Raw genomic sequence first — 27,758 nt, forward strand, 5'->3', positions numbered from 1 at the left:
CATTCATTTTAATCAATGTTCAAAGACTAGTGAAAATAAACACATACTCACACTGTGCTTTTTATCTATTCTTTGATTAGTCTTCCTTAATTCACCAGATGGGGTCAGAGATGGTTTAAAATAAACAGTTCGATTTGCTGCTATGGAAACTGGCTTTGGGGTCATGAGTCTCTGAACAGGGGGGTATTGAGAGTCCACCTTACAGATAGGTAGAAATCAAAGACAAACTTTTATTTTCATATACCAGCGATGCAGAACTAAAAATTATTTGACAATAGCTAATGTAACCCAGAGACTATCAGTATTTCCTAGAGAAATACCCAGAGGGTGCAAACAAATACTAAAAGGAAAAACTGAAAGAACCAGGGTGTATGTGTGTATTTATATTTATATTATTAATTTATGTATATACTTATTTAGACATATACCTATATATACACATATAATTTCAAAATGGTTTCATAGCCTTTTATTCTAGACTTAATGACTTTTCACACACGTGACACACAAAAAAATGGAAACTACTGCAGAGCATTTTGAATAATCTAAGCTTTCACAGGATGAATTTCAAACACATGAACCATAACTGATTTTGCCATATTTTCCGCAAGTTACTACCTACACTTTCTTCAGCTGTATTTTTTAACTAGCTATGAAAATATTTTAATTGCTAAAAATGTGAGCAAATCTCTCTCCAAGTAAATTTTCCTCCATTGTTATTTTAAAAACCAAACCAAAAGTCTTACAATTTAAATCTAATTAGTAAAGCACTCAGAAGAATTCCAAATCTTAAGATGAACTGGCTTTGTTATCTAAATACACAAGTGTTTTGTCAACAGTCTTTTGGTACACTGCAACAGTAAAAATCCTGTTGGTGTAAGATGACTATAAAGCCAAGAGCTTCTACTCTGTTCAAAGATTGTAATACTATGAATACAGTCCTTTCAGCCAGCAGCAGCTGTGAACAACACTGGTCTCCAGGGCAAAGCCTCTGTATAGTTACTAGCTCTTCCCTAAATCCTCATCACAAATGTGATCCTATAACTCAATGAAAAAGTCTATTTTGTAAACTGTTCTGATCACAACCGTGAAACCTGAACTACGATACTGTATTCTGGTCTTTATATCTCCTAGCACCCATTATCAAAATTTTACTGATACTATACTCAACCATCAATACAATTTTTATTGATGAGAACTTCTCGTATGGCACAATTTTAAAATTTTACTTCTTTTTAAACAATCTGATATACAAACGAGTCTCAGAAAAGCAGCTAATGGCTTAAATTAATCCCATCACAGCAGCCAATAATGAATTCCCTCTTGCCTTACTACAAATGTCTGGGTAATATTGAAAATTGAGAAGCAACGCTATCCCAAGAAAAAACTCAATTAAGCTTTCTTTTCTGCATAAATAATTATAACTTACCAATATCTCGAATACAGTTCCCACAATTAATTCAAAGACTTATGATGATTTTAATCAATTACTTCTGGGGGAACTTGGTGTCATAATAAATGCTTTCACAAGTAACCATCTGGGAATCTGCTTCCCCTGAAGGGTATTTAACTAGCCACAAATAAAGATGAAAAAAAATACCTCCTCTTTAACCCTAACAAGCATTTTTTCCCTCACAGTAACCTCCAAAGCTAATTTTAACCAAACAGAACACAATAAAAAGGGCTATCAAGATATAATCTATATTTTTCATTAGCTCTATCTTGGAATAGTACCCTGGCTGACTGATGGAAGATATACCAACTGGAAATCTCATCACACATAACAAATTTGACATAATGTTTATGAGGAAAATTTACTAATTACATTCAATGAGGGCTTTAGTTCATTGAAATTCTAATTAATAAACACGTCAAGCTCCATTCACTATTTTCATTTATCAAAAGGTAAGAGTTACTCATAAAGGCTGCCAGGAATATATAAAATACATAGCTAATAAGAACCTACTGTATTAACACAGGGAACTCTACTCAATATTCTGTAATCGCCTATATGGGAAAAGAATCTAAAAAAAGAGTGGATATATGTATAACTGATTCACTTTGCTGTACACCTGAAACTAATACAACATTGTAAATCACCTATATGCCCAATAAAAAAAATTTAATTAAAAAAAAAAAAAGAAAAAAAGACTGCCAGGAAACTGAAGATGGAAATGCCTAACAATAACTGAGAAATATTCACTGCGCATCTACTACATATAGTGTGTACTAAGGTCCTCACAAGAGCTACAATGTCCAAGTAAAAAAAATGTTTTTTCAAACATGTTCCCTAATGACCATCAACTCAATTTATATATTTGTCAATTTAAAAATAAATACAAAAATGCTAATACCTTAGATAAATGCTAAAGAAGTCTTACCTTTTCCCTTTTAGCTTGAAAATCTGTGGTGGTGTCCATTCCACTCCTATCAAGAGGCTGAAAAAAATAAAGTACTATTAGAATAGATGGGAAACTGAAAAACTGCAACTCTCATCACCAATATAGAAAACTATATCTCTTAAAAAAGATTTAAAAGTCTACTTACGGAATTCAGAGGAGAAGAAAAAACAGATGGAATTCTTTTTGCATCCTGTTAATGGTGAAATAACAAAATTAAGATTCTTCGCTAAACTCAAATTTTGCTACACTCCTGAATTTAATTGTGATTTAAAACATTTACCGCTAGAGGGCTTGACATCTTCTCTAAAGACTGCAATATCCTCCGAGCTGTTGAACTAGTCACACCATAGGATTGTGCGTTGAGTTGCTTAGCTTTCATCTGTCTTCTGACTGGTGCCTATAATGTAAACTTCGAGTTATTTGTTGGAACTGTAAACTCTAAAGCACATATGTCAGCCAATGAAAATATTTACAAAACAGAATGAATGTGCAAAGTGAAATAAAATTAACTGTTAATAGCAATTTATCTCTGGGTGGTGTCATTAAGCTCATGTTCAACTTTTTCTTTTTATGCCTTAATTGAAAATTCTATTCTCTGAGAAATTACTTTTACGATCAGAAAAAAAATGATAAAAATAAGACAGCACATGCTATGATAAGACCTGCCAGCTATGCTAAATGTGAAAAATGAGATAACTGGTAAAAAGTTCTAGCATTCCCTTGATCAATTTATCCCTGATATTTAAGTCAAAGAACACTAATGAGAATTGCATTAATATTAATTATTTTGGGTATTAAATAACTTTTGACTATATTAACATCCAAGATAGCTAAACAAGTCTATAGACTTATTACAATGGAAAGTAAAATTTTTAAACTGACTTGTTTCTCAAACTTTAACATAAGAAAAATTTTAAATACTCAGGCTATTTCTTAATAAATGACTTTTAAACTTTCTTAAAACTGGAGTTAAGGAAAAATCCTTATAAAGAATAGACATGTACCTTTTAACACACAAGCAATGTTTGCAAATTCTAACAGAAACACTTCCTTTTGTCATGAATGTATTACAACATTCCCACATCCAAGTGGCTACTGCAAAACAAAGTAGTCTGGCAATGCTTAATATAAAAAAAGATACATGCTCATATTCAAAATATAACTCATTTTCTTAAACAGCTCATAATATCTGAAAAACTGAATCACAGTAACTACTTTAAATAATGTTTCTCTATCTGATACCAAATAGTCATTTCATTTTCAGAGTGGCAGCAATATCCTACATTAGTTTTATTAAGAACTTGGTACACCATTAAGGATTGCTGTTCACGCCAGAGGCTTTGGCAAACAGGAGGCAACATAAAAATCCTCGCGGAAAACACGACAGTCTGTCCTGTCACTGGATTCTACTGGTTGCTGGCCTCTCAGGGACTTGATTCACTAATCAATAAAATGGACTGAATTAGAGAATCATTAATATATCTCCCAGCTCTAACACCCTAGGAAAGGAATACAAAATAGATTTAACCCCAAATGTCAATGATGAACAGCTGGAAGCTTGTGCTGACAAGGATTCTAAGGCTATGTCAGGACTCAGCAATCAAAAGCAGAGGACTTGATACAAGGAATACAGGAGGAAGCAGCAGAAATATACTCCGACTTGGACTACTGCGTGAATCATTGGCTTGCCTCACCTTATCTTCTACTACATGCTGAACTATTTTAACTGTAAAAATTTTGTGAAGAAGAGTAATATGATCCAGTTTAAGCTCTAGAAAAAGCTCCCTGTGTAACTCCAACATCCAGTTAACACTTTAAGTAACAAAATATTGCCCTTTATGATCAACACACTCGGAAATAAGGCTCATAGTTACTGTTAATTACATATAGGAGCATCCTGTATTTAGGAAAGAAACTACTGAGGACAAGACACAGTCCACATACACTCGCTTCTGTGTCACTTCTACATAATGGATTGGCATCTTCAAGTGGATTTCCCTCTCCAAAAGCCTACAGGCTTCAAGTATTATTACACCTCCATCTTTAAAAGGTCAAAACCTGTAATGTAAGCACCATGACAACATACACACGAAACTAGACTTTTATGATCCTCAAGTAACTCTCAGGACAAAGCATAGAATGATGCAATTTACCTTAAATTGATGTTTTAAAAAAATTTATCAATTTCCAATTTCTGTTAACATATGTATGTAAATACAGCTGATTTCGTATGGTGATCTTTATTCTGTGACCTTGCTAAAATAATTTGTAAGTTCTGATAACTTTTTTGGGGCATTTCTTTGGGTTTTCTATGTAGTTAATAGATAAGCACATTGTCTACGAATAGGAGTAATTTTTATTTCTTCCTTTCCAATCAGGGTGCCATGTATTTCTGTATTCTTGCTTTGGCTAGGACTTGCAGCACAACACTGATCAGTATCAGCGAGAGCAGACACCTTTGCTCTCTTCCTGATCTTAGGAAGAAAATAATCAGCTTTCACCATGAGTATGACACGTGCCAAAGGTTTTCCACAGATAAAATTTATCAGGTTGAAGAGGTCCCCATCTATTCCTAGATCACTGAAAACTTTTTATCATGAATGGATGTTGGATTTTGTCAAATGTGTTTTATGCATCTGTGGAGATGTTCATTCAGTTTTTATTCCTTAGTTTGTTTCCATGGTAGATCACATTAATTTTCAAATGTTTAGCCAACTTTGCATTCCTAGGATAAACGCCACTTATCATAAGGTAGTATCCTTTATATATATACTGGATGCAATCTGCAAATATTTGAGAGAGCTTATGTAGGTAACTCATGAAAAATACTGGTTTGTAGAGTTGTAATATCCTTGCCCGGTTGAATAATATGGTAATGTTGGTCTCATAAATGTATTGGGAAGTATGCCTTCCTATTGTATGGAAAAGTTTGTATAAAATTGCTACTATTTTTTCTCTAAATGTTTGATAGAATTTGCCAGAGAAGCTATCTGTGCTTGAAGATTTCTTTGGTGGAAAGTATTTTAACTATGAATTCAATTTACTGAATAGACTATATAAGGTTATTTATTCTTGACTAACAGCAAATAATATGAAATACTTAGGTATACATCCAACAAAATATGTCCAAGGTCTGTGTGACAAATACTACAAAACAATGATGAAAGAAATAAAAAGACCTATATAATGGAGGGACATACTGTGTTCACTGATCAGAAGACTCAATTTTGTTAAGATGTATATTCTCCCCAAAATGATCTTTAGATTCAATGCAATCCCAATCAGAATCCCAGCAGATTCTGTGGAAACTCATAAGGTAATTCTAAAATTATGAAAAAGTAAAGGACCTAGGAAAGGCAAAACAATTGGGGCGGGGGGGGGGGTGTTGAAGGACTCAGATTACCTGATTTCAAGACTTCCCATAAAGATACAGTAATCAAGACACAAGGATACTGTTGACAAAAGAGGAGACACACACACACACACACACACACCAATGGAAAAGAACAGAAAGTTCAGAAACAGAGCCACATATATGGTCAGTTGATTTTCATAAAAGGTGCAAAGACAATTCAATGAGAAAGTACAGTCTTATCAACAAATAGTACTAGAAAAAATGGGCATTCATATGTTAAAAAAAAAAAAAAAAAAACGAATCTTGACCCATACCTCACACTACACACAAAATTTTATCTCAAAATGAATTATAGGTCTAAATTAAAACATAAAACTATAAAGCTTCTAAAAGAAAACAGAAGAAAATCTCTGTGATCTTGGCTTAGGCAAAAACTTCTTAGATATGACACCAAAAGCATGAACTATAAAAGGAAGAAAAAACAATTTGCTGAATGTCATCAAAAGTAAAAACTTCTCCACAAGGTATTAAGACAAGCCATAGAATAGAAGAAAATATTTGCAAAAAAGATCTTACACACTGAATAATGAACTCTCAAAACTCATTAATAAGAAAAAATCTCATTTAAAAATGGGCATGGGACAGACGAAGTAAGTGAGGGAGATTAATAGATGTACACTTACAGCTATAAAATAAATAAATCACAGGGATGTAATGTACACAGGAAACATATAGTCAATATTTTAACAACTTTGGCGATGGTGGTAACTGGTCTTGTTACAGTTATTTCATAATGTATACAAATGTCAAATCACTATGTTGTACACCAAAACTAATATTCTATATAAATTATAACTCAATAAAAAATTTTTTTAGGTTTTTTCTTTAATGGGCAATAAGATGTGAACAGGTACTTCACTGAAGATATACTGATGGTAAATAAGCACATTCAAAGATGCTCAACACCATTAGTCATTAGGGAAATGCAAAACCACAGTGAGTTGGAGTTATCATACATGTCTATTAGAATGCCTAAAATAAACAAAAGCTGATGACAACTGCTGACCAGAAAACACTTAACAATACTGGTGAGGATGCAAAGTGGTAGCAGCCATTTTGGAAACCACTTTGGCAGTTTATTATAAAATTAATGTATATTTACCATGTGACTCAGCAGTCCAACTTAATGTTTATAGCAGCTTTATTCACAACGGACAAAAATTAGAAACAACCCAAGCATCCTTTCACTGGTGAGCGGAATAAACAAACTATTATAACTTAGCAATAAAAAGGAACTAAGTATTGATATATGAAAATATAGACTGATCTTAAATGCATTATGCTAAGCAGAGTAAGCCACATTCAAAAAACTACACAGTATATGATTAAATTTATGACACCCTAGAAAAAAACAAAACTACAGGGAAAGAAAACAGATCAGTGGTTGCCAAAGGTGTAAGAAGGAAGAAGGGCTGACTACAGAGATGCACAAGGTAATATTCTGGGGTGATGGAAATGATTATTCAGTATTTTGATTGCAGAAGTGGTTACTCAACTGTATGTGTTTAGTTAAAATTCAAATAATATGGAAAGGGTAAATTTTACTGTATGTAACTTGCACCTCAGTTTTTTAAAAAAGGAATTAATCATCACAATTCCTGAAACACACACACAAATAATGTATAAAATGTTTGCTTAGGTCTAACATAATGTTAAATAAATGAAAAGAATGTAATCTACAATTCTATCATTTCATCAAAGAATAACAACCAAAACCCTATGAGTGCCAATAGTTAGTTACTGACTATTTAAAAAAAAATAAAGAAAAAAGAAAAAAAAAAGGTCATGAATGCTTCTCCTGTTCAAACCAACCTGATACGGTGTGTTTTGTAGTTTAGGCTGTCTTACAGCAGCTGCTGCCCCACCATATGTTGTTTTTCCAGGGTAAAAAGGAGAATCTCCAAGCTGACTTGTTTTAAGAAATGAAGAATTCCCAAGTGACTGCACAGAAACATAATGATAAATTATAAGTAATAAACACTCAAAACTAATGCGGTTAGATCAAATCAAATTAGTACTCACAGGAGAAAGTGTTCCAAAGGCAGACAAGTTGAATGCTGGTTTTTTTGAGCTGGTGGCAGTGTGCTGTGAGAGTGAATGAGAACGCTCAGCCTCTGGGGACCACAGAGGTGGCACTGAAGTGTTCTTTGAAACAGCTATATCTGAAACAAAAATATGTAATGGCACTAATTACAAGGTCTATATTTTCACCAATAGAAAATGAAAATGACAATCAAGTTAGAACAAAATTATCTCGTGAAATTTACTTTTACTACCAAAATTATATACTACCAAATGCTAAGAATACCTTTATCAGAAGCTCTTGAAGAAAAACCACTGGTGGTCGAGATGTTATCATCGTCATGCTGAGAGGTAGAATCTTTAATTTCCTTTACAAGGGAAAATCCAGAACTGCCAATTGGGAATGCAGAGGATGTGGAGGGCTGACAGTGTAATGCAGGAGATTCCAACATGGAGAAATTCAGATGGCTCCGATGAAGAGAGGGCCTTGTTAATACATCTGGATAATTTGAAGCAGTACTAGTTGTTGAGGGTTCTTAAAAGAAAAGCATTAATATTATGAATACTCAACTTAGGAAAAGCAATACACTATCAAAATAAAATACTGTTTGTTTCAAGAAAATATACTATATAATAAATATAGCTTCAATTCAGAACACTGAGACATCCCATTAAGCAGCCTAAGTAGTGCAAGGTATCCTGAGAATCAATGGATAAACAATAATTTGTGGAAGTACTCTATCACACTAGATCAGAGTACATGCTCACTTTTGCTTATGAGATACTGTGATTCAAAGATTTCTTGTTAAGCTATCCTGCATAAAAGTAAATGACAATGTACATTTCCTCCATACTCTACAATACTGATAATAATCACCTTTTCTGATTTCTGTTAATCTACTATGTCCAATGGCATCATTATTATTTGCATTTATTTAAATGAGATATTGAGCATCCTTCCCTGTTCATTGGTTGTTCATATTTCTTCTGTTAACTGCTTATTGGTAATGGTCTATCTTGCTAATAAGATTAGTCCAATCTAGTTTCTTTCTGATCAGTAAAATTAGTGTGATATGATCTGAAATATAACAACTAATTTTTTTCACTGTTGGTTGAAACCATTTGATTTTTTTTTTCGGTGTCCTCTGTAATACAGAAAATAACATGCACAGATTTCTACCATTCTAAGACTAAGAAATAAAAAAATTTTACTCTTTTCTTTTTGGTAGTACTGCTTTTATTTCAACGTAATGTTTAATCTTGGCTCCATATGGAATCAGTCACAATGAAGTAGTGAGGGAATGATTCAGCTTCATTGTTTTCCAAATGGTTAATCTGTTTATATTCTAAAATAATCTTCTTAAGTAAGCCATCTTTTCCTCACTGATCTAGAAGCCACCACTACCACATAGTAAATTCTAAGAAGTTTTCACCAATGATATAAATCTATACTAGTATCATAATGTTTTAAATATTACAGCTTTATAACACATTTAATGTCTGTAAAAGTTGCTCTGGTGACTTCCCTGGTGGCACCAGTGGTTAGGAATCCACCTGCCAATGCAGGGGACACAGATTCAATCCCTGGTCCAGGAAGATCCCACATGCCGAGGAGCAACTAAGCGTAACACAACTACTGAGCCTGAGCTCCAGAGCTGCGAGCCACAACTACTAAGCCCATGCACCACAACTACTGAAGCCTGTGTGCCCTAGAGCCCACATGCCACAACTACTGAGGCCACGTGTCACAGCTACTGAAGCCCACGTGCCTAGACCCTGAGCTCCTCAACAAGAGAAGCCACTACAACGAGAAGCCCACACACCCCAACAGAAGAGTAGCCCCGGCTTGCTGCAACTAAAGAAAGCCCGTGTGCAGCAATGAAGACCCAACGCAGCCAAAAGAAAAAAAAAAAGTTTCTCTGACCTACCCCACATTTCCCTTACTCTTTTTCAGGATTTCCCTATTCATTTTCAGGTGTATTTTTCAGAGCTTTAGAATCATTTGTCAAGTTTCCAAAAGACTCTTCCAGTTAGGCTAGAGTAAGTAGGACCCTAGACTAGCCCTTCTTACTGCAAATGACTATAAAAGTGGACAATATATATGAGGTAATAACTTTCAGACAACAGAAACAAGCAAGAAAAACTCACAGTGAGCCCTATCACTACCCAGCTGTCTAGGAACGTTTCCAGACCTGGCACAGAGAGCTGGAGTCAAAGCAAAATACAGTAGGTAGAAATCAGAATTAAGGGCACTGGACAGTAGGAAACCACACAGGAAGGGGCCTCCAGACGTCTACACCGGGGTGTCTAGAGTGTGGCTGGGCTGTACATACACAGAGCAAGACCACCAAGGCTTACCAAATAGCAGCTGCTATGAAATTGAGAAAACAGCTACTACAAGGTTGAGCAGTGCTAGGGAAAAAAAGAAGTGCTGAGGACAGTGAAGTTCCAAGACTGCCAGAATTTAGAGGTCCCATAAATACCTCCTTAAATCCCTGGTATTCAGCTGAGATACCAGAAGAAGCTTTCCCCTGAGACTATGGAGCATGCCCGAGAACAAGACCTACTGTAAACCCATCCTAAAAAGCCACAAAGAAGACAGAGTTTGAAGGCTAAATCCAGCCACCTTAGGGGACTTAACCACACCCTGGATTTTCCATAGATGCACATTAATAAAACATAAAACTAGGTAAGTTCAAAATGATCATTCAGTAACAACTGTTTGCTAAAACAGGAATCAATACTTTTCAGAGGAAGATAACAGAATCCAGAATCTCCACCCATATTATACAAAAGGATAATTTAGTCAAAAATCACTTGAAAAATCACATTTAAAAAAAATGCTTCTATTGTTTCACAATGACACATGATTTCTGGCCTTTGGATGACTGACATACTAAGCAGTGGTTTCCATATTCCAAACAGAAATAAAGAAAACAATAGGTTTCAGGTTTTAGCAAATGCCTATTTAGTATCTACCTGAAAGAAACAATTCATAACACTATTTCACCTATTAACATGCTAAATTATATTAATAATTCCCTAATTATTAATGATTCCTTGTATCCCCAGATTAACTCTCCCCAATAAGTAAGATGAGTCTGCTATTCCCTACTGTGCTGCTGGACTGTATCTGGTACTGAAATTACTCTGTAATTTTCTTCTATGTATCAATATTATCTTTCTAAAAGTCTGTCTTCACAAACATTTAACAGCTTAAGCAATACAAAACAATTCTGGATTGTTTAGTTTCAAAGTGCTATTATATAAAAAAATAAAGTACAGACAAAAACACTCAAATAGGATGAGAAGGAAATATCAACATAACAAAAGCCATATGTGAAAACCTAACATCTAACATCATACCCAATAGTGAAAGACTGATTTCCCTCCAAGATCAAGAATAAGATAATGCCTGCTTTCTCCACTTCTATTGGGTTGGCCAAAAAGTTCATTTGAAAAACCCAAACGAACTTTTTGGCCAACCCAATATTTAACATAGGATTGGAAGCTCTAGCTAGAGTAATAAGGCAAGAAAAAGAAACAAAATTCATCCAAATTGGAAAGCAGGAAGTAAAATTATGTTTGCAGATGATATATATGTAGAAATCCCTAAATATTCCACACAAAAGTGTTAGAATAAACAAATTTCGCAAGGTAGCAGAATACAAAATCAACATGCAAAAATCTGTTCATTGCTAGTGTATAGAAACAAAACTATCTAGAAAGTAAATTAAGAAAATGATTCCATTAGTAATAGCATCAAAAAGAATAAAACACTCAGGAATCAACTAAGGAAGGACGTGAAAGACTTGCATAATGAAAACTATAAAACATTCCTGAAAAATATTTAAGATGTAAATAAATGGAAAGACATCCCATGTTCTTAGCTCAGAAGACCTAATATTGTTAAAATGCCAATACCTAAAGTGATCTGCAGATTTAATGCAATTCCTTTAACAAACTTTTTTTTGACAGAACAGAAAAATCCATGCTAAAATTCCTATGCAATCTCAAGGGACCCCTAATAACCAGGATGATCTTGAAAAAGAACAACAACATTAGAGATCTCACACTTCCTGATTTCAAAAAAGTATTACAAAACAGTAATCAAAAGTGTGGTGGTGGCACAAAGACAGACCAATGGAATAGAATACAGACCTAGAAATAAATCCTTGCATACATGGTCAAATGATCCCTCACATGGTGCCAAGACCAGTCAATGGATAAGGAAAGTCTCTTCAACAAATAATTTTGGGGAAACTGGAGATCCACAGGCAAAAGAAGGAAACTGGACACTTATCTTACACTATATACAAAAATAAACCCCAAATGGATTAAAGACCTAAACATAAGACCCAAAACTATAAAATTATATAAGAAAAAAAGAGAAAAACTTCAAGACACTGGTCTTGGTGATTTCTTGGACATGACAGGCAACAAAAGAAAAAGGATGTGGGACTGTATCAAACTTTTGTGCACTAAGACACAATCGAGAGTAAAATGCAACTTACAGAATGGCAGAAAATGTGTGAAAATCACATATATAATAAGGGGTTAATTTAATATCCAGAATGTATAAAGGACTCCTACAACTCAAAAGCAACAAATCAAATAACCCAATTAAAAACTGCACAAAGGACAAGAAGCACATGAAAAGCTTTTTAACATCACTAATTATCAGAGAAATGCAAATCAAAACTACAATGAGGTATCACCTCACACCAGTTAGAATGGGCATCATCAGAAAATCTACAAACAGTAAATGCTGAAGCGGGTGTGGAGAAAAGGGAATGCTCTTGCACTGTTGGTGGGAATGTTAAATTGATACAGCCACTATGGAGAACAGTATGGAGGTTCCTTGAAAAGGGGAAGCTGAGACGAAGCGAGAGAGTAGCACAGACATATATATACTACCAGCTGTTAAATAGATAGCCAGTGGGAAGTTGTTGTATAACAAAGGGAGTCCAACTAGAGGAGGGAAGATGCCTTAGAGGACAGGGACGGGGAGGGTGGGGGGGACTCCAGGGAGGGTGGGGGGGGAATTGAGGGAGGGAGGGAATATGGGGATATGTGTATAAAAACAGATGATTGAACTTGGTGTACCCCTCCCCCCAAAAAAAAGAAAAACTAAAAATAGAGTTACCATATGACCCAGCAATCCCACTACTGGGCATATACCCAGAGAACACCATAATTCAAAAAGACACATGCACCCCAATGTTCACTGCAGCACTATTTACAATAGCCAGGACATGGAAGCAACCTAAATGTCCATCAGCAGATGAATGGGTAAAGATGTGGTACATATATACAATGGAATATTACTCAGCTGTAAAAAGGAATGAAATTGGGACATTTGTAGAGACATGGATGGACCTAGAGACTGTCATACAGAGTGAAGTAAGTCAGAAAAAGAAAAACAAATATCATATATTAACTCATATATGTGGAATATAGGAAAATGGTACAAATCAACCGGTTTGCAAGGCAGAAACAGACACAGATGTAGCGAACAATCATATGGACATCAAGTGGGGAACGTGGGTGGGGGGAGGTTGGAGGGGGATAAATTGGGAGATTGGGATTGCCATATATACATTACTAATAAGAAAAAAAAATCAAATTGTACACTTTAAATAAATGCAGTTTATTGTATATCAATTGTATCTCAATAAAAGTTCTTAAAAAATACATACATATATTCAGAATCTGGGAAAAAAAATGGGCAAAGGACTTGAACAGACATTTCTCCAAAGATGATATACGAACAGCCAACAAGCATATGAAAAGATGCTTAACATCACTAATCATCAGAAAAATGCATATTAAAACCACAATAAGAATTCACTTCACACTCATTAGGACAGCTACTATCAGAAAAAAAGAAAGTAAATGTTGGGCTTCTCTGGTCGCACAATGGTTAAGAATCTGCCTGCCAGCACTATTTACAACAGCCAGGACATGGAAGCAACCTAAATGCCCATCAACAGATGAATGGATAAAGATGATGTGGCACATATATACAATGGAATATTACTCAGCCATAAAAAGGAATGAAACTGAGTTATTTGTAGTGAGGTGGAAGGAGCTAGAGACTGTCACACAGAGTGAAGTAAGCCAGAAAGAGAAACAAATACCATATGCTAACTCATATATATGGAATCTAAAAAAAATGGTTTTGATGAACCCTGTGACAGGGCAAGAATAAAGATGGAGATGTAAAGAACGGACTTGAGGACACGGGGTGGGCAGTGGGGGCAAAGTGAGAGTACCGCTGACACATATACACCACCAAATGTAAAAGAGATAGCTAGTGGGAAGCTGCTGCATAACATAGGGAGTTCAACTCAACGATGGGTGATGCCTTAGCGGGCTGGGATAGGGAGGGTGGGAGGGAGGACATATGGGGATATATGTATAAATACAGCTGATTCACTTTGGTGTACAGAAAAAAACTGGCACAATAGTGTAAAGCAGTTATATTCCAATAAAGAGCCTAAAAAAAAAAAGAACCCGCCTGCCAATGCAGGGGACACGGATTCAATACCTGCACCTGGAAGATCCCACATGCCGCTGACCAACTAAGCCCGTGCACCACAACTACTGAGCCTGTGCTCTAGAGCCCATGAGCCACAACTATTGAGCCTACATGCCACAACTACTGAAGCCCACATGCCTAGAGCCCGTGCTCTGCAACAAAAGAAGCTACCACACTGCAATGAAGAGTAGCCTCCACTCTTCGAAACTAGAGAGAGTCTGTGCACAGCAATAAAGGCCCAATGCAGCCAATAAATAAATTAATTTTTAAAAAAAAAGTAAATGTTGGCATGGATGTGGAGAAGCTAGAAACCTTGTGCACTGCTGATAGGAAATGTAAAATGGGTGCAGCCACTGCAGAAAACAGTATGGTGGTTCCTCAAAAAATTAAAAATAGAATTACCTTATGACCTAGCAATTCCATTTCTGGGTATATATCCAAAAGAACTGAAAGCAGAGTCTCAAAAATCTCAAAGAGATGTGTACAACCATGTTCCTAACAGCTTCATTCACAACAGGCAAAGATGGAAGTAACCTAAGTGTCCATCAACACATGGGTAAATACATGCAACGAATATTATTCAGCCTTAAAAAGGAAATAAATTCTGATACATTCTACAACATGAATGAACTCTGAAGACATTCTGCTAAGTGAAATAAGTCAGTCACAAAAGGACAAATACTGTATGATTCTACTCATATGAGGTATGTAGTCAAAGTCATAGAGAAAGTACAATAGTGTTTGCCAGGGGCTGGGGGCAAGGGGGAATTGGTATTTAATGTATATGTAATAATTTTTTATCAAGCTTGCTCAAGTTAAGAGAGAAACTGGCTGGAGCTTCAAAATCTACTGGTGTTGGCATGTAAACCCACTGGCATCTAAAGATTATCATATTTCAATTTCTCTGCAGTCTAGATTCACATATAGACTGAAATGTTTCTTCAGTATGAGTATACTTCAAATGAGTATGAAGTACTCTAATTTTGTAGCATATTATATCCTAAAAGTGCTTTTTACTTACCCATTCTCTCATCCCTGCAGCAGTTTATCCTAGAGGATAAAAGTAATAGGACAATTTTCGAGATACTGGCAGACATCAACTAAATCTAGTATACACAGAAGCCATAGAGAAAAAAGAAATCTAGTATGACATATTTCTACTGGAAGGTATGCTGCTAACAGCAACGCCAGTTTTTTAAATTTACAGAGCTTCCATACCCTCCAAACCAGGCCCAATGAAGGACACATTTGGGGATAATAAGGCCATATCATCTACAGATTCACATCAGCCATAAATGCCCAGTTTCTAAGAGTGCACCTATGATCACATGGTATCAATCAGCCAACCTAGTCTACAACTTCAATCTACTGCTGACTAGCATATTAGATATGCTGTTGTGGGGCCCTTAGAGGCCTGAATTCTTACTGAATCAATGAAAATCTAACATGTACATTATTTGAGGTTCTCCTCATTGATTCATTCCATTAACCTAGCAGAAGAAATCTAGACACCTAATGGCTCACCATCAAGACAGTCAATACAAGGAGGTACACACAACAGAAAGCTGAAGCAACAGATCTGAAAGGGGCCACAGATTCTGTAACTGTTCGTACTGCACTGTGCTATCTGAAGAATGTTCAGTACTCTCCAGCTCCAGTTACTATTAAAAGTTACACTGGTAAAAAAAACTCTTTAGTAAACAACATTCAGGACTGGTATATTTCAACTATTTTAAGCTTTCAATAATTTTACACTACTTTAAGAGCAAGTATGTCTAAGTTGTCTTGAGAATTGCACTGTCAAATTTAAGTGTAATGTTTCACAGAGTAAACAAACTGATTTGCTGTATCTAGTAAGATCTATACTTATCATACTGGGGAGTTATCATTGGTACTGTAGTCACACGTTATGTGACTGTAAGTACTGAATAAATACTTTGAGAAAGGAGAGAACTGCGTGGAGCTTACAGATTTTAAGACAGGAGCGGGAGTCAGCCCTCAAACAAGACAGAGGGAAAATGCCATCAAGTTTTTGAAGTTAATATAAAAAAGCTGCTCACAATTCGCTTCTAAACAATCAGGGGAGTTAGAGAAGGTAGGTGAATAGATGTGGGAACAAAGAAAACAAAGTCAGTCTTAAGCTGGCTGTCTTTGAGGCTGGGTAACAGGTACGTGGGGGTTCACTGTACTATCCTCCTTACTTTTGTAGTTTGAAAATTTCCACAATAATTTAAATTTAGAAGTTATTCACAAAGGTGTGTGTAATATACATGTAAAAGAAAAGCTACCTTATAGACTTAATAATATAAATGAATAAAATCCAAGTTAGAATTAACCTTGGCAGACCACTGAATTCCATAATTTCAATGAAAATACAAATACATAAACAAAAATAAACTTTACAGTTGTAAAATGAGGAAATTCCATTTATCTCACACCTAAACTAAATTCTTCAAGTTAATTAATCACCACAAGCATGCTCATTAGGATGGAAAAGAAGGTTTCAGTCACTGTAGATATATGCTGGTACGCGCTACAAGCCTCTGGTCAAAAGAAAAGAGAAAAGCTGAGGTCCCATTCAATGTCCAGAAAAGAGAATGATATAGAAGGCGGCACCTTAGTGATCTACCAAATAAAACCTCAAGATGGTTGTTGGCAATACAAGGGTGAGACAAAAATTAGCCACACTCCGTTTATATTAAAACTTCTGTTGGCTGCACTGTCTTATCAGAGCTTTCCGTTCAAGGCTACTGTCTCCCCAGTCACTGCTGTGCAGGTGTGAACGTGCTGTATCAGTTCATTTGCACCGCTGTACAAGCAAAAATGGATGCCCCACTTGTAATCTGCACGAAAGAGTAGCATGCAATGATTCATTTTTTGTGGCCTGAGTGTACCTGGTGCCGTTATTTATCAAAGACTTTGTGTGCAGCGTGGAGAAAGGAAGTATATATAAATGGATAGAGATGCTTAACAAAGAATTGAAGCCAAAACTTCGGATTAAACACAGAGGACTGCTATCCAAGGGTGTTGTGATCTTGTATGACAATGCACGTCCGCACACTTCTGCCCACATACTGCAAAAACTTTGTTTTGAGGCATTAAAGCACCCTCCCTATAATCCTGATCTTGCTCCATCAGACTTTCACCTGTTTGGTCCCCTGAAAGAAGCCCTATGAGGGCGATTCATTTCTGATAAAGAAGTGAAAATAGCAGTGCATTCCTGGCTCGCAGCTCAGCCTAAAACATTTTTTAATGAGGGAACACGAAAGCTTGTTGACGGATGGACAAAGTGTACTGAAAAGCAAGGAGATTATGTCAAAAAAGGATGTATTTGTCTTTTCTATAAGTTAATTAAAATAAATTCTACAGCCAGGGTGTGGATAATTTTCAACTCACCCTCGTGTATATTAGAAAGAAATCTTGAAAAGTACAGATACTAAAACTCATGTTACTCTAATAAAAATAAGCAAGGATTTGAAGACTACACCAAACTGAATATCACTAAGAAAACTTGGATTTGCCATTTCTCCAAAGTAAGAATCGCTCTTTCAGCCCATTTCACTCTCACTGGTTTTCACTATAAGCAGATCAGGCAGGAAAATAAGTTACTAAGTATACCAAAATTAACAGACACATACCCACATCAATTACTTAAGCAAGACAAGATTTAACACAGAGTTAGAAAAGAAAGAACATATAAACTAAAAGAAACATACCTGAGATAAAGCAGACTTCATCAAACTTTAAAACTTTGGGGACTTCCCTGGTGGCACAGTGGTTAGGAATCCAGCTGCCAATGCAGGGGACAGCGGTTCAACCCCTGGTCCCAAAAGATCCCACATGCCACGGAGCAACTAAGCCCGTGCACCACAACTACTGAAGCCTGTGCACCCTAAAGCCTATGCTCCTCGCTCCTCAACAAGAGAAGCCACCGCACTGAGAAGCCCACGCACCGCAACGAAGAGCAGCCCCCACCTGCCCCAACTAGAGAAAGCCCGCACGCAGCAAGGAAGACACAACACAGCCAAAAAAAAAAATTAAAAACTTTTTTGCTTCAGAGGACAACATCGAGAAGCTACAATGGGAGACAATACTTGCAAATCACATACAGATATGGGACTGATATCTGGCTTATGTAAAGACCTCTTTCAATTCAACTATAAAAAGACAAATAAGCTAGTCAAAAATGGAAAAGGTGTACTTGAATAGCCATTTCTCCAAAGATATATAAATGGCCAATAAGCACATGAAAAGATGCTCATTATTAGTCACAGGGAGATGCAAATCAAAACCACAATGAGATATACCACTTTATATCTATCAGAATAGCTACATTTAAAAAAAAAAAAAGAAAATAAGTATTTGTGAGGGTATAAAGAAACTGTATTCTTCATACACAGCCCGTGGGAAGGTAAGATGGTGTAGTCATTTTAGAAAAAAGTTTTTTCTCAAAATGTAAAATTTCCAGATGACCCAGCATTCCTATTCCTATCTATACACCCAAGAGAAAACATATCCACATAAAAACTCGCACAGGAATATTCAAAGCAGCACTGTTCATAGTACCCAAAAAGTAGAAACAACCCAAATGTCCATCAACTGATGAATGGATAAATAAAATGTAATTTATCCATGCCATGAAATATTACCCGGCAATAAAAAGGAAGTTCTCATACATGCTACGACACGGATGAACCTTGAAAACATTATGCTAAGTGAAAGAAGCCAGTTAACAAAAGACCACATATTTTATGATTCCATTTATATGAAATGTCCGATATAGACAAATCTACAGATACAGATCAGTGGCTGCCTAGGGCTGGAGGGGTAGGGATGCGGAGTGACTGCTAATGGTATATAGGATTTGGAAACATGGGGTCAGAAAGCTGGTGATTAAAATGTTCTAAAATTGTGGTGACTGAAAAACTCTGCATATACTAAAAACCACTGAACTATACACTTTAAATGGGTGAGTCCTATGTTATGTGAAGTACACCTCACTAAAGCTGCAAAAAAATACATAAAGTGAAATGACAGAGTAATATTCCCCAATATTTCACATTCATGGGTTACACTGAAGCTATTTAATAATTTGTAAACCCCACAAAAATTCCATAAGTGGATCCAAAAAAGCATGTAAAATGCAGGGTCACTCAATGATAAGATCAATGAAACTGCCCAGCTGAGCTTGCTGTGGAGGACAGGAGCCCAACTGCAGTTACACCAGACCCAAACCATGTGTCGTGGGGGGCGTTACCACACTGCTCCCTTAGAGCCAGGACCTACTCTAAGGGATTCACATTTACTTTTTTCAAGACCATTTATGAGGGTACAGAAGAGAACACACATTATCTTGGCCAAAGTCACATGACTAACAATTGGTGGTATGAAAATTCAAACCCAAAGTCTAAGAGCAGAGCTTGCACTCTCAACTAATACAGTATTTCAGCCTCTCTTAATAAAAAAAAAAACTGATAAATAAAAAAGATACCTAATTTAAGGGTGATCACCACCCTCCTCCAACATGGTTTCTGTACTACACAATTAAATTTACCACAGCCAGGTAATATACAAATATTTTAAATTAAGGCATGAAAACCTATCATTCATAACACAATATCCACATTCGACTTACCTTCTGTATTACCGACTGTTGGCTCAGGAGTGATCCTCCCATCATGAATGTTAGAGCTCTCCTCATCAGAATATATCACATGGTCATCTTCCCTATTCTCCGGCCACTGTGGCACCTCTCTTGTGTCTGTTGAGCAGCTACATACATCTTCACTCTTGTTGAAATATCTTTGTAGCCATCCTGGCACAATATTCTTAACAGATTCCGTAACCCTGCTAAGAATGCCCTGTTGGGGGGAAAAACAGGTGAGGCAGTCTTAGAAATTAATCTTTTAACATCAGTTCCTATTTAAAGAAAGCCATACCAAGCAAAACATAACTGTTTCCAACAAAGTTTCCTAAAATTCAGTTACCTGAGTTAATGTTGACGTAATGTATTTTACAAATTCTATAGACTTCATGAAATTCCTACTTTTTTCTTTCTTCCATATGCATATGTCCATAAGCCAATAATTGCCCCAAATGGCCATATTATTCTAATCTTTAAAAAATTCCAACAGGCCTTCAACTAAGCAATATAAATTTTAGATTTAGTAATAAGATATGCACTAAAATGTTGTAATCCCAGACAAAAGGCATCCATCTTGATCCCAGCATATTAAAAGCAATATAAATACCCCCAATAGCTTCCTCAAATATCTTTTTGTACACTCTTTAATAACAAAAGTTTAGACAAATAAAAATGAGAATTTTTTAAAAGGCAATAAGACAACTAACCCAACATAATAAATTCAAGAAATAATCTAAGATTTTTTTTTTGATGGTAAAAATTTGTTATATCAAATGTTGCCTGAAAACCAAGAATTTTATTACAGTAACTTTTAAAGAGAGAAAAAGATGTGGTGTAACAACTATCAGCATTATTAACATATCATCATAGCTTTTCTACACGTCTCAGTGTTCTCAGCAGTTTATACACATTATTCAATTTAATCCTCACAGGAATTTTATGAAATTGGTTTTAACCATGCCACTTTACAGATGAAAAGAGACGAAGTTAAGTAACTCGCCCAAGGTACAACACAACTGCTGTGGTATATCTAGGCTAGAGTAAAAGCTTGGACTTTGGGGTTGGTAGGTGGTACTCTGATTCACTCTAGGAAAAATAAGAATAACACCCTCTCCTATTATTACCTGATAGGAATTATAATGAAGGTCAAGTGAAATAACATGAAAGCACTTCACAATTTACTCAATATTAACAGAAGCATATACTGATAGTTTTATTACTAATGAGAAAAAAAAGTTAGCAGAAACAAACTGGGGTGAGGTAACCAGTTTTAGGCAACAACTCCCTTCACACAATAGGATTTCAGAAAGTCATGGAAGGAAAAAAATGCAACAGCAGGTCCAAAAAAAAAACAATCATTAAAGTTAAGGCAGAATACATAAACCCTGAAAGCAAACCCAAGACAAAGAGGTCTTGGAAAATCCTGTCAATAGAAAAGATGGAAGACACCTTTGATGTAGGCACTTGAATAGTATTTTCCTGATTATCTGAAAAGGTGTAGGTAACAACTGGGAAATAATTGTTTTTCCTCCAAACAGAAACTTTGAATAGATCTACAATGTAAGATCTCTAGCAACACAGGAAGCCAACAGCCCTAGAATACTCACTACTGAAAAACACAAATTCATTGTTCCCCTTTTCTATGCCAATGTCACATAGTTCCTGTGGAAAGAAAGATTCTACACCAACTCCAAGATTTAATATTTATAAAAACATACATGTTTATTATTTTGCTAATTGTTCATATTTAAATATTTATTTGCCCCCCTCCCCATATTCCAAAAGACTTGGAAGTGCTTTCAAGATATAACATAGTTTAAATAGGAAAAAAAAAAAGACATATTTGATATGATGTGATGTTAAAGCACTACAGTAAGAATTTAGTTAAAATAAATCTTTTGTAGACTTCCTCTAAGGTGTTATAGCTACTAAAAGTATCAGAGATTCCTGTGATCTATACTCAACGAGGAGGCAAGGACAAAACAACTTAAAATTAACACCTTACTTAACCAAAGGTCACTTATGTGACAGCATTAGGTATTGTGGGGAATAATTAGTAAAAATTGACCAGTCAAAATGGATATAAAAAGCTCATTCATTGAAACTCATGAATTTTGCTTGGAGACCTTCTCTTTTCTAAACTAAAATGTAACCAATTTATTTAATCTCAGCCCAGAGCAGTTTAGTGCATTACCTCAGGCCCTATCCCTACTAAATTCAGGAGATAGGGCTTACTTACTTTAACAAACCCTCCCAAGTGAACCTGAGGTATGCTATAATTTAAAAACCACCAAACTAATTAAAGAGATTAGGGAATGAGATACATTTCTGGAAATCACAATACATTTTAGGGGAAAAGTCCCTCTACAAGAGATAAATAAAATTATGTATACTTAAGTCTTAATATTCAGTTATCTGGAAAACATACATGTGGAGCACATCAGACAATTATTAAAATATGCCATAATGTTAAAATATATATAGTGAATCAGAAAAACAAATCTTACAGTGGACTGTGCTGAATACAATGTGGCTTATATAACTATTTCCCAATGTTTCCCAAACTTTAGCCATGATTTTTACCTGTATTGTTATTTAATGGTTTTCTATCTACTTATTTTATTTCCCTTAAATAGTTCTTCCTACACACTAAAACCTACCAAATCACAGATCTGATGCTGTACCGGTCTTCACTTCCCCTGCCCTGACGCCATTCCTGATTGGCTGCCTCAACAAACTGGCTTCTGGACTGGCTCATGAGAGAATCTGGAGGATATGAGATATTAGAGGATGGGAGGAAAGAGAAGTGTTTCTTCCTGTGCTCCCTCTGCTCAAACGCCCCTTCTCTAAAACTACAGCTCCAGCCAGATAGCTCTTCCTCCACTCCAGTTACACAATTTCTTCCCTTTATCCACCCAGTCCTAGAGATGGCAGCAGCTTCCCACTATTGCTGGCCTCTGGGTAGCCTGCTATCCCATATGTATTCCTTTAACCACCAGCCTACCTCTGAGTAGACTCTTTCTTAAAGACAGGGGTCCCCAACCCCTTGTCACAGCAGGAGGTGAGCGGCAGGCCAGCAAGCAAAGCTTCATCTGTATTTACAGCCACTCCCCATCACTCGAATTACCGCCTGAGCTCCGCCTCCTGTCAGATCAGTGGTGGCATTAGATTCTCATAGGAGCCTGAACCCTACTGTGAACTGCATATGCCACTGCAAGGGATCTAGGCTGCCGGCCCCTTATGAGTATCTGATCCCTGATGATCTGAGGTGGAGCTGGGGCAGCGATGCTAGCACTGGGGAGTGCTGCAAATACAGATTATCATTCACAGAGAGGTTTGACTGTACAGCAACCATAATAAATCAATTGCTTGCAGACTCATATCAAAACCCTATCAGTGAGTGGCAAGTGACAATTAAGCTGCATCTGGAGGCAGGCTTTACAGTGGCAAGTGAGTTGATGTCCTTCAGTTATACACCTGCATCTGGTGGCAGGCTTTATGACAGAATCCGACACATTTTAGTTCACACGTGGCCAGCCCATTATTTTATCTACCACGTCTGTCCACGCCTCTTTCCAGCACTGCGCACTTGTCTCAGTCACAGTTTTGGTAAACCCACAAGCTAACCCTAGCTAAAATAAGTAAAAAAACAAATGTCACTGAAGAGCTTCTTTGAAAAGGGGGAAAGACCCAATGGTGAGACAGCAGAAGACTCTAAGACTGCCAACAAAAAGCTGCATTTAAAAGAAAATATAGGAAAGATCCCACATACCGTGGAGCTACTAAGCCCATGTGCCACAGCTATTGAGGCCCGCGAGCCTAGAGCCCATGCTCTGCAACAAGAAAAGCCACTGCAATGAGAAGCCCACGCACCACAACGAAGAGTAGCCCCTGCTCTCTGCAACTAGAGAAAGCCTGCGCACAGCAACAAAGACCTAATGCAGCCAAGGAAGAAAGGAAGGAAGGGAAAGAAAGAAATTTATTGAAAAAAGAAAAGAAAATATAAAGAGTCCTACTCAAATTATGGGTTCATTGCCACAGGTGATTCACATTCTCCAAGCCCACTTTGTATAATATATGGCGACCGGCTATCCAACAAAGTCACGAAACCTTCAAAACTGCTTTGCCACGTGGAGACCAAGCACCCTGCATTAAAAGATAAGCCTCTGGAGTTTTTAAAAAGAAAAAAAAGTGAACATGAAGAACGCAAGCAATTACTGAAGGCCACTGTTTCATCAAACATGTCTGCACTGAGGGCATCATTCTTAGTGGCTAACCACATTACTAAAGCTAAGAAGCCCTTTATTTACAGTTCATCCTGCCTGCTGCCAGGGATGTCTGTTGTCAACTTCAGGAGAGGCTGCAGTTCAAAAGGTGGCACATGTTCCTCTTTCAGCTAGCACCGTAACGACATGAATTGATGAAATAGCAGAGGATACTGAGGCACAATTGTTAGAGAGGATTACTGAGTCACCATGGTATGCAATTCAGGTTGACAAGTCTACCGACGTTGACAACAAGGCAACAATGCTTGTTTTTATGCGATATGTATTTTTAGGAGGATGTGCATGAGGATATGTTATGTGCACTTCTGCTGCCAACCAACACCGCAGCTGCCGAACTATTCAAGTCTTTAAATGATTACACATCAGGAAAACTGAATTCGGTCATTTTGTGTTGGTATATGCACGGACGGAGCGGCTGCCACAACTGGACGGAGCGGCTGCCACGACTGGACGGTGCAGCTGCCACGACTGGACGGCTTTCTCGTTTCACTACTCAGATCAAAGAGGTCGCTTCTGAATGTAAGTCTACACACTGTGTCACCCACAGAAATGCTGGCTAGCCGAAAAACGTTACCTGAACTTAACGTTTTACAAGGTGCGATTAAAATTATCAACCACGTTAAAGTATATGCTCTTAACTCACATCTGTTCCCACAGCTCTGTGAGGAGGTGGACGCAGAGCACACACGTCTTCTCTTATACACAGAAGTAAAATGGCTTTCTAGAGGTATATCGCTGGCCAGAGTTTCTGAGTTATGAGAGCTGCTCCAGAGACTTCTTTTAGAAAAAGTCACCACTGGAAGTACATTTCAGTGACACAGAATGGATCGCAAAACTTGCTTATTTGTGTGACATCTTCAACCTGCTGAACGAACTCAATCTGTCACTTCAGGGGAGAAAATCACAACTGTGTTCACGTCGACAAAGCGGCTGCATTCAAAGCCAACTGGAGTTAAGGGGGCAATGAGTGAACACTGGGATTTTTGACATGTTTCAAACATTAGCAGAGATTTTGAAAGTGACTGAGCCAGGGCCTTCTTTCTCCCAGCTGGTGCATGATCACCTACCTCAGCTTTCAAAAGACCCAACCACAAAAGACCCCCAAACTAGGAAGGAATGATCCACGACCCATTTGTGAATAAGCCAGGTGAATCAACTTTGTCCGTGGTAGAAGAGGATCAACTGCTTGAGATCACAAATGACAGTGGCCTTAAAAGTATGTTAGAGACAACTTCAAATATCCATACATTCTGGATTAAAGTCAAGGCAGGATATCCTGAGATTGCCACAAAAGCACTGAAAAGCCTGCTTCCATTTCCAACTTCCTCTTTGTGAAGCAGGGCTTTCTGCAGTGACAGCAACTAAAATGAGATTATGAAGTAGACTGGATATAAGCAACACACTTTGGGTGTCTGTCTCCCATCACCCCCAGATGGGACCATCTAGTTGCAGGAAAATAAGCTCAGGGTTCCCACTGATTCTGCATTATGGTGAGTTGTATAATTATTTCATTATATATTACAATGTAATAATAATATAAATAAAGTGCACAATAAATGCACTTGAATCATCCTGAAACCAACCCCACCCCCACCCTGTGGAAAAGCTGTTTTCCATGAACTCAGTCCCTGGTGCCAAAAAGGTTGGGGACTGCTGCTTCAAGATACTTCAGCTGAACCATCTGGAGTTAACTGTTTCCTACTGGGCCCTTAACTAGTACAGCAGTGTACTTGTTAAAGATGTTTTCTAATTGACATAAAAAATAAAGTCAGCCCATGTATCAGATTCATATTCTTTAGCAACAATGGAACACATGTACCGGCACTTGGGGAAGCACTTACTATTCAAAGGTTACATCCAACTTTTTCTCTGTAAAACAGTACATAAACGGACTAGGAAAGAGGCTTACCCTGATGAATATTTTAAAGTCTTATTTAACTCATAAAGGTAAAAGCAAACACTGCTTTTCTTCATTCAGTTCATTTAATCATTACTTACTAATCACATACTACATGTCAGGCAAGAACATTGGGGATAAAGCAAGAAACAAGTTTCTGCCCTCCTGGAGCCTAGATGCTAAGTTAGGGAGACAAACAAGTAAGTATGACATATAACACATGATATGGTGACTCGGTGCTACGGACAACAATAAAGCAGGGAAGCAAAATGGAATAGTCACTTTACACAGGCAAAGACCTGAAAAAAGTGAGGAAAGAGCCCTGAACATTGCTAGTATAGAGTATTACAGGCTAAGGAAACAAAAAGTGCAAAGACTCAAATGCAGGAGTGTCCTTGGCACATGCCGTCCAAGCTTCTGGTAACCTTGTTAATAAATGCAAAATCGAACAGACCTGAAATAACTATTTAAACCCTTCAAAATTCCCCTTTAATCATGTGTGTGTGCATGTAAGTGTATGTGTGAGATTCTATGTGTAACCTTTTATTCTGTAGCTCATCTAGTCACTATAAAAAGGCCTAAGACAGGGACTTCCTTGGTGGACCAGTGGCTAAGACTCCACATTCCCAGTGCAGGGGGCCCAGGTTCAGGTTCGAACTAGAGCCCGCATGCCACAACTGAAGAGAGCCTGCATGCTGCAACGAAGACCCCGCACAGCCAAATAAATAAATAATTTTTTTTAAGGCCCAAAATAGTGGTTCTCAAATTGGAGTCTCAAGATCAGCAGCCTTAGTGTCACCTTACTTTAGAAATGCAAATTTATTTTAGGCTCTTGAGGTGATTCTTATGCAAATTAAAGTTTGAGAAGCACTGTACTAAAATCATCTAAAAACTCAGTGATACGTTTCCCAATTAAGGCCATGATAAACATAACCCTGAGTATAAGCTCAACTACAAAATAAACTATTTCCAAGATTATCTCATTAAAGATGTTACACCATTATACCAACTTTCATAAATACCTACTTTATAATGTGAATTCTGAAAATCAAACAGAAGTAAAACATAAAAGCCTTCCTTTCAGTTAAAGACTTAACACACTTATTTATAGTAAATAACCAACTACCAGGTATTAGAAATTTAAAAACTGCCAGGGAAAAGAAATCTCCTGATTAGGTTATGCACAGAGTAGGGTAGACTGAAGAGGTAAGGGACTGTGTCTATCATATGGATTTGGAGAAGTACTTCCCTGGCTGGCAATTTTTATGAGTTTCGAAGTACTTCAGCCACTAATGGAAAACTGAGAACGAGTGAAGGGAGCCAGAAAAGGGGAAAAACAGTTTTCTTACAGAAAAAAAGGTTTCTCTGACTATTATCCAAGAAAGACTACCTTTTCGAGTTACGGAAATAATACACTTCAGGTCTTTACGGGAATGGGCAAATCAGCTTCCTATATGGACCTGAAAAAGAATGTTTTGCGATATCAAACACAAACAATCAAACCTTGAGGGGGAAAGAGGTACACAGAGTAAAGGTCTACTAAGGAGTGAA

The 27,758-nt window shown here is 36.9% G+C and overlaps 1 protein-coding gene across 3 annotated transcripts in view; it reads right to left on the minus strand.

Moving 5' to 3' along the window:
- Positions 1–27,758, minus strand: part of NUP153 (nucleoporin 153) — a 71,560-nt gene that overhangs the window by 31,015 nt on the left and 12,787 nt on the right. For 2 of the 3 annotated variants that reach the window (XM_057698950.1, XM_057698949.1), the window contains 8 exons: positions 20,016–20,241; positions 8,126–8,374; positions 7,840–7,979; positions 7,630–7,758; positions 2,683–2,799; positions 2,548–2,592; positions 2,382–2,438; positions 52–198 (listed from right to left, as the gene is read on the minus strand). In XM_057698950.1, coding sequence (XP_057554933.1) covers positions 52–198; positions 2,382–2,438; positions 2,548–2,592; positions 2,683–2,799; positions 7,630–7,758; positions 7,840–7,979; positions 8,126–8,374; positions 20,016–20,241 — 1,110 coding nt within the window. Of the gene's footprint in view, positions 1–51; positions 199–2,381; positions 2,439–2,547; positions 2,593–2,682; positions 2,800–7,629; positions 7,759–7,839; positions 7,980–8,125; positions 8,375–20,015; positions 20,242–22,684; positions 23,168–27,758 lie in introns of those variants that run through there. The other variant, XM_057698952.1, reaches the window with a different exon arrangement.

This window comes from Hippopotamus amphibius, chromosome 11 (assembly GCF_030028045.1).
Source record: "Hippopotamus amphibius kiboko isolate mHipAmp2 chromosome 11, mHipAmp2.hap2, whole genome shotgun sequence".
Taxonomy (NCBI): Eukaryota; Metazoa; Chordata; class Mammalia; order Artiodactyla; family Hippopotamidae; genus Hippopotamus; species Hippopotamus amphibius.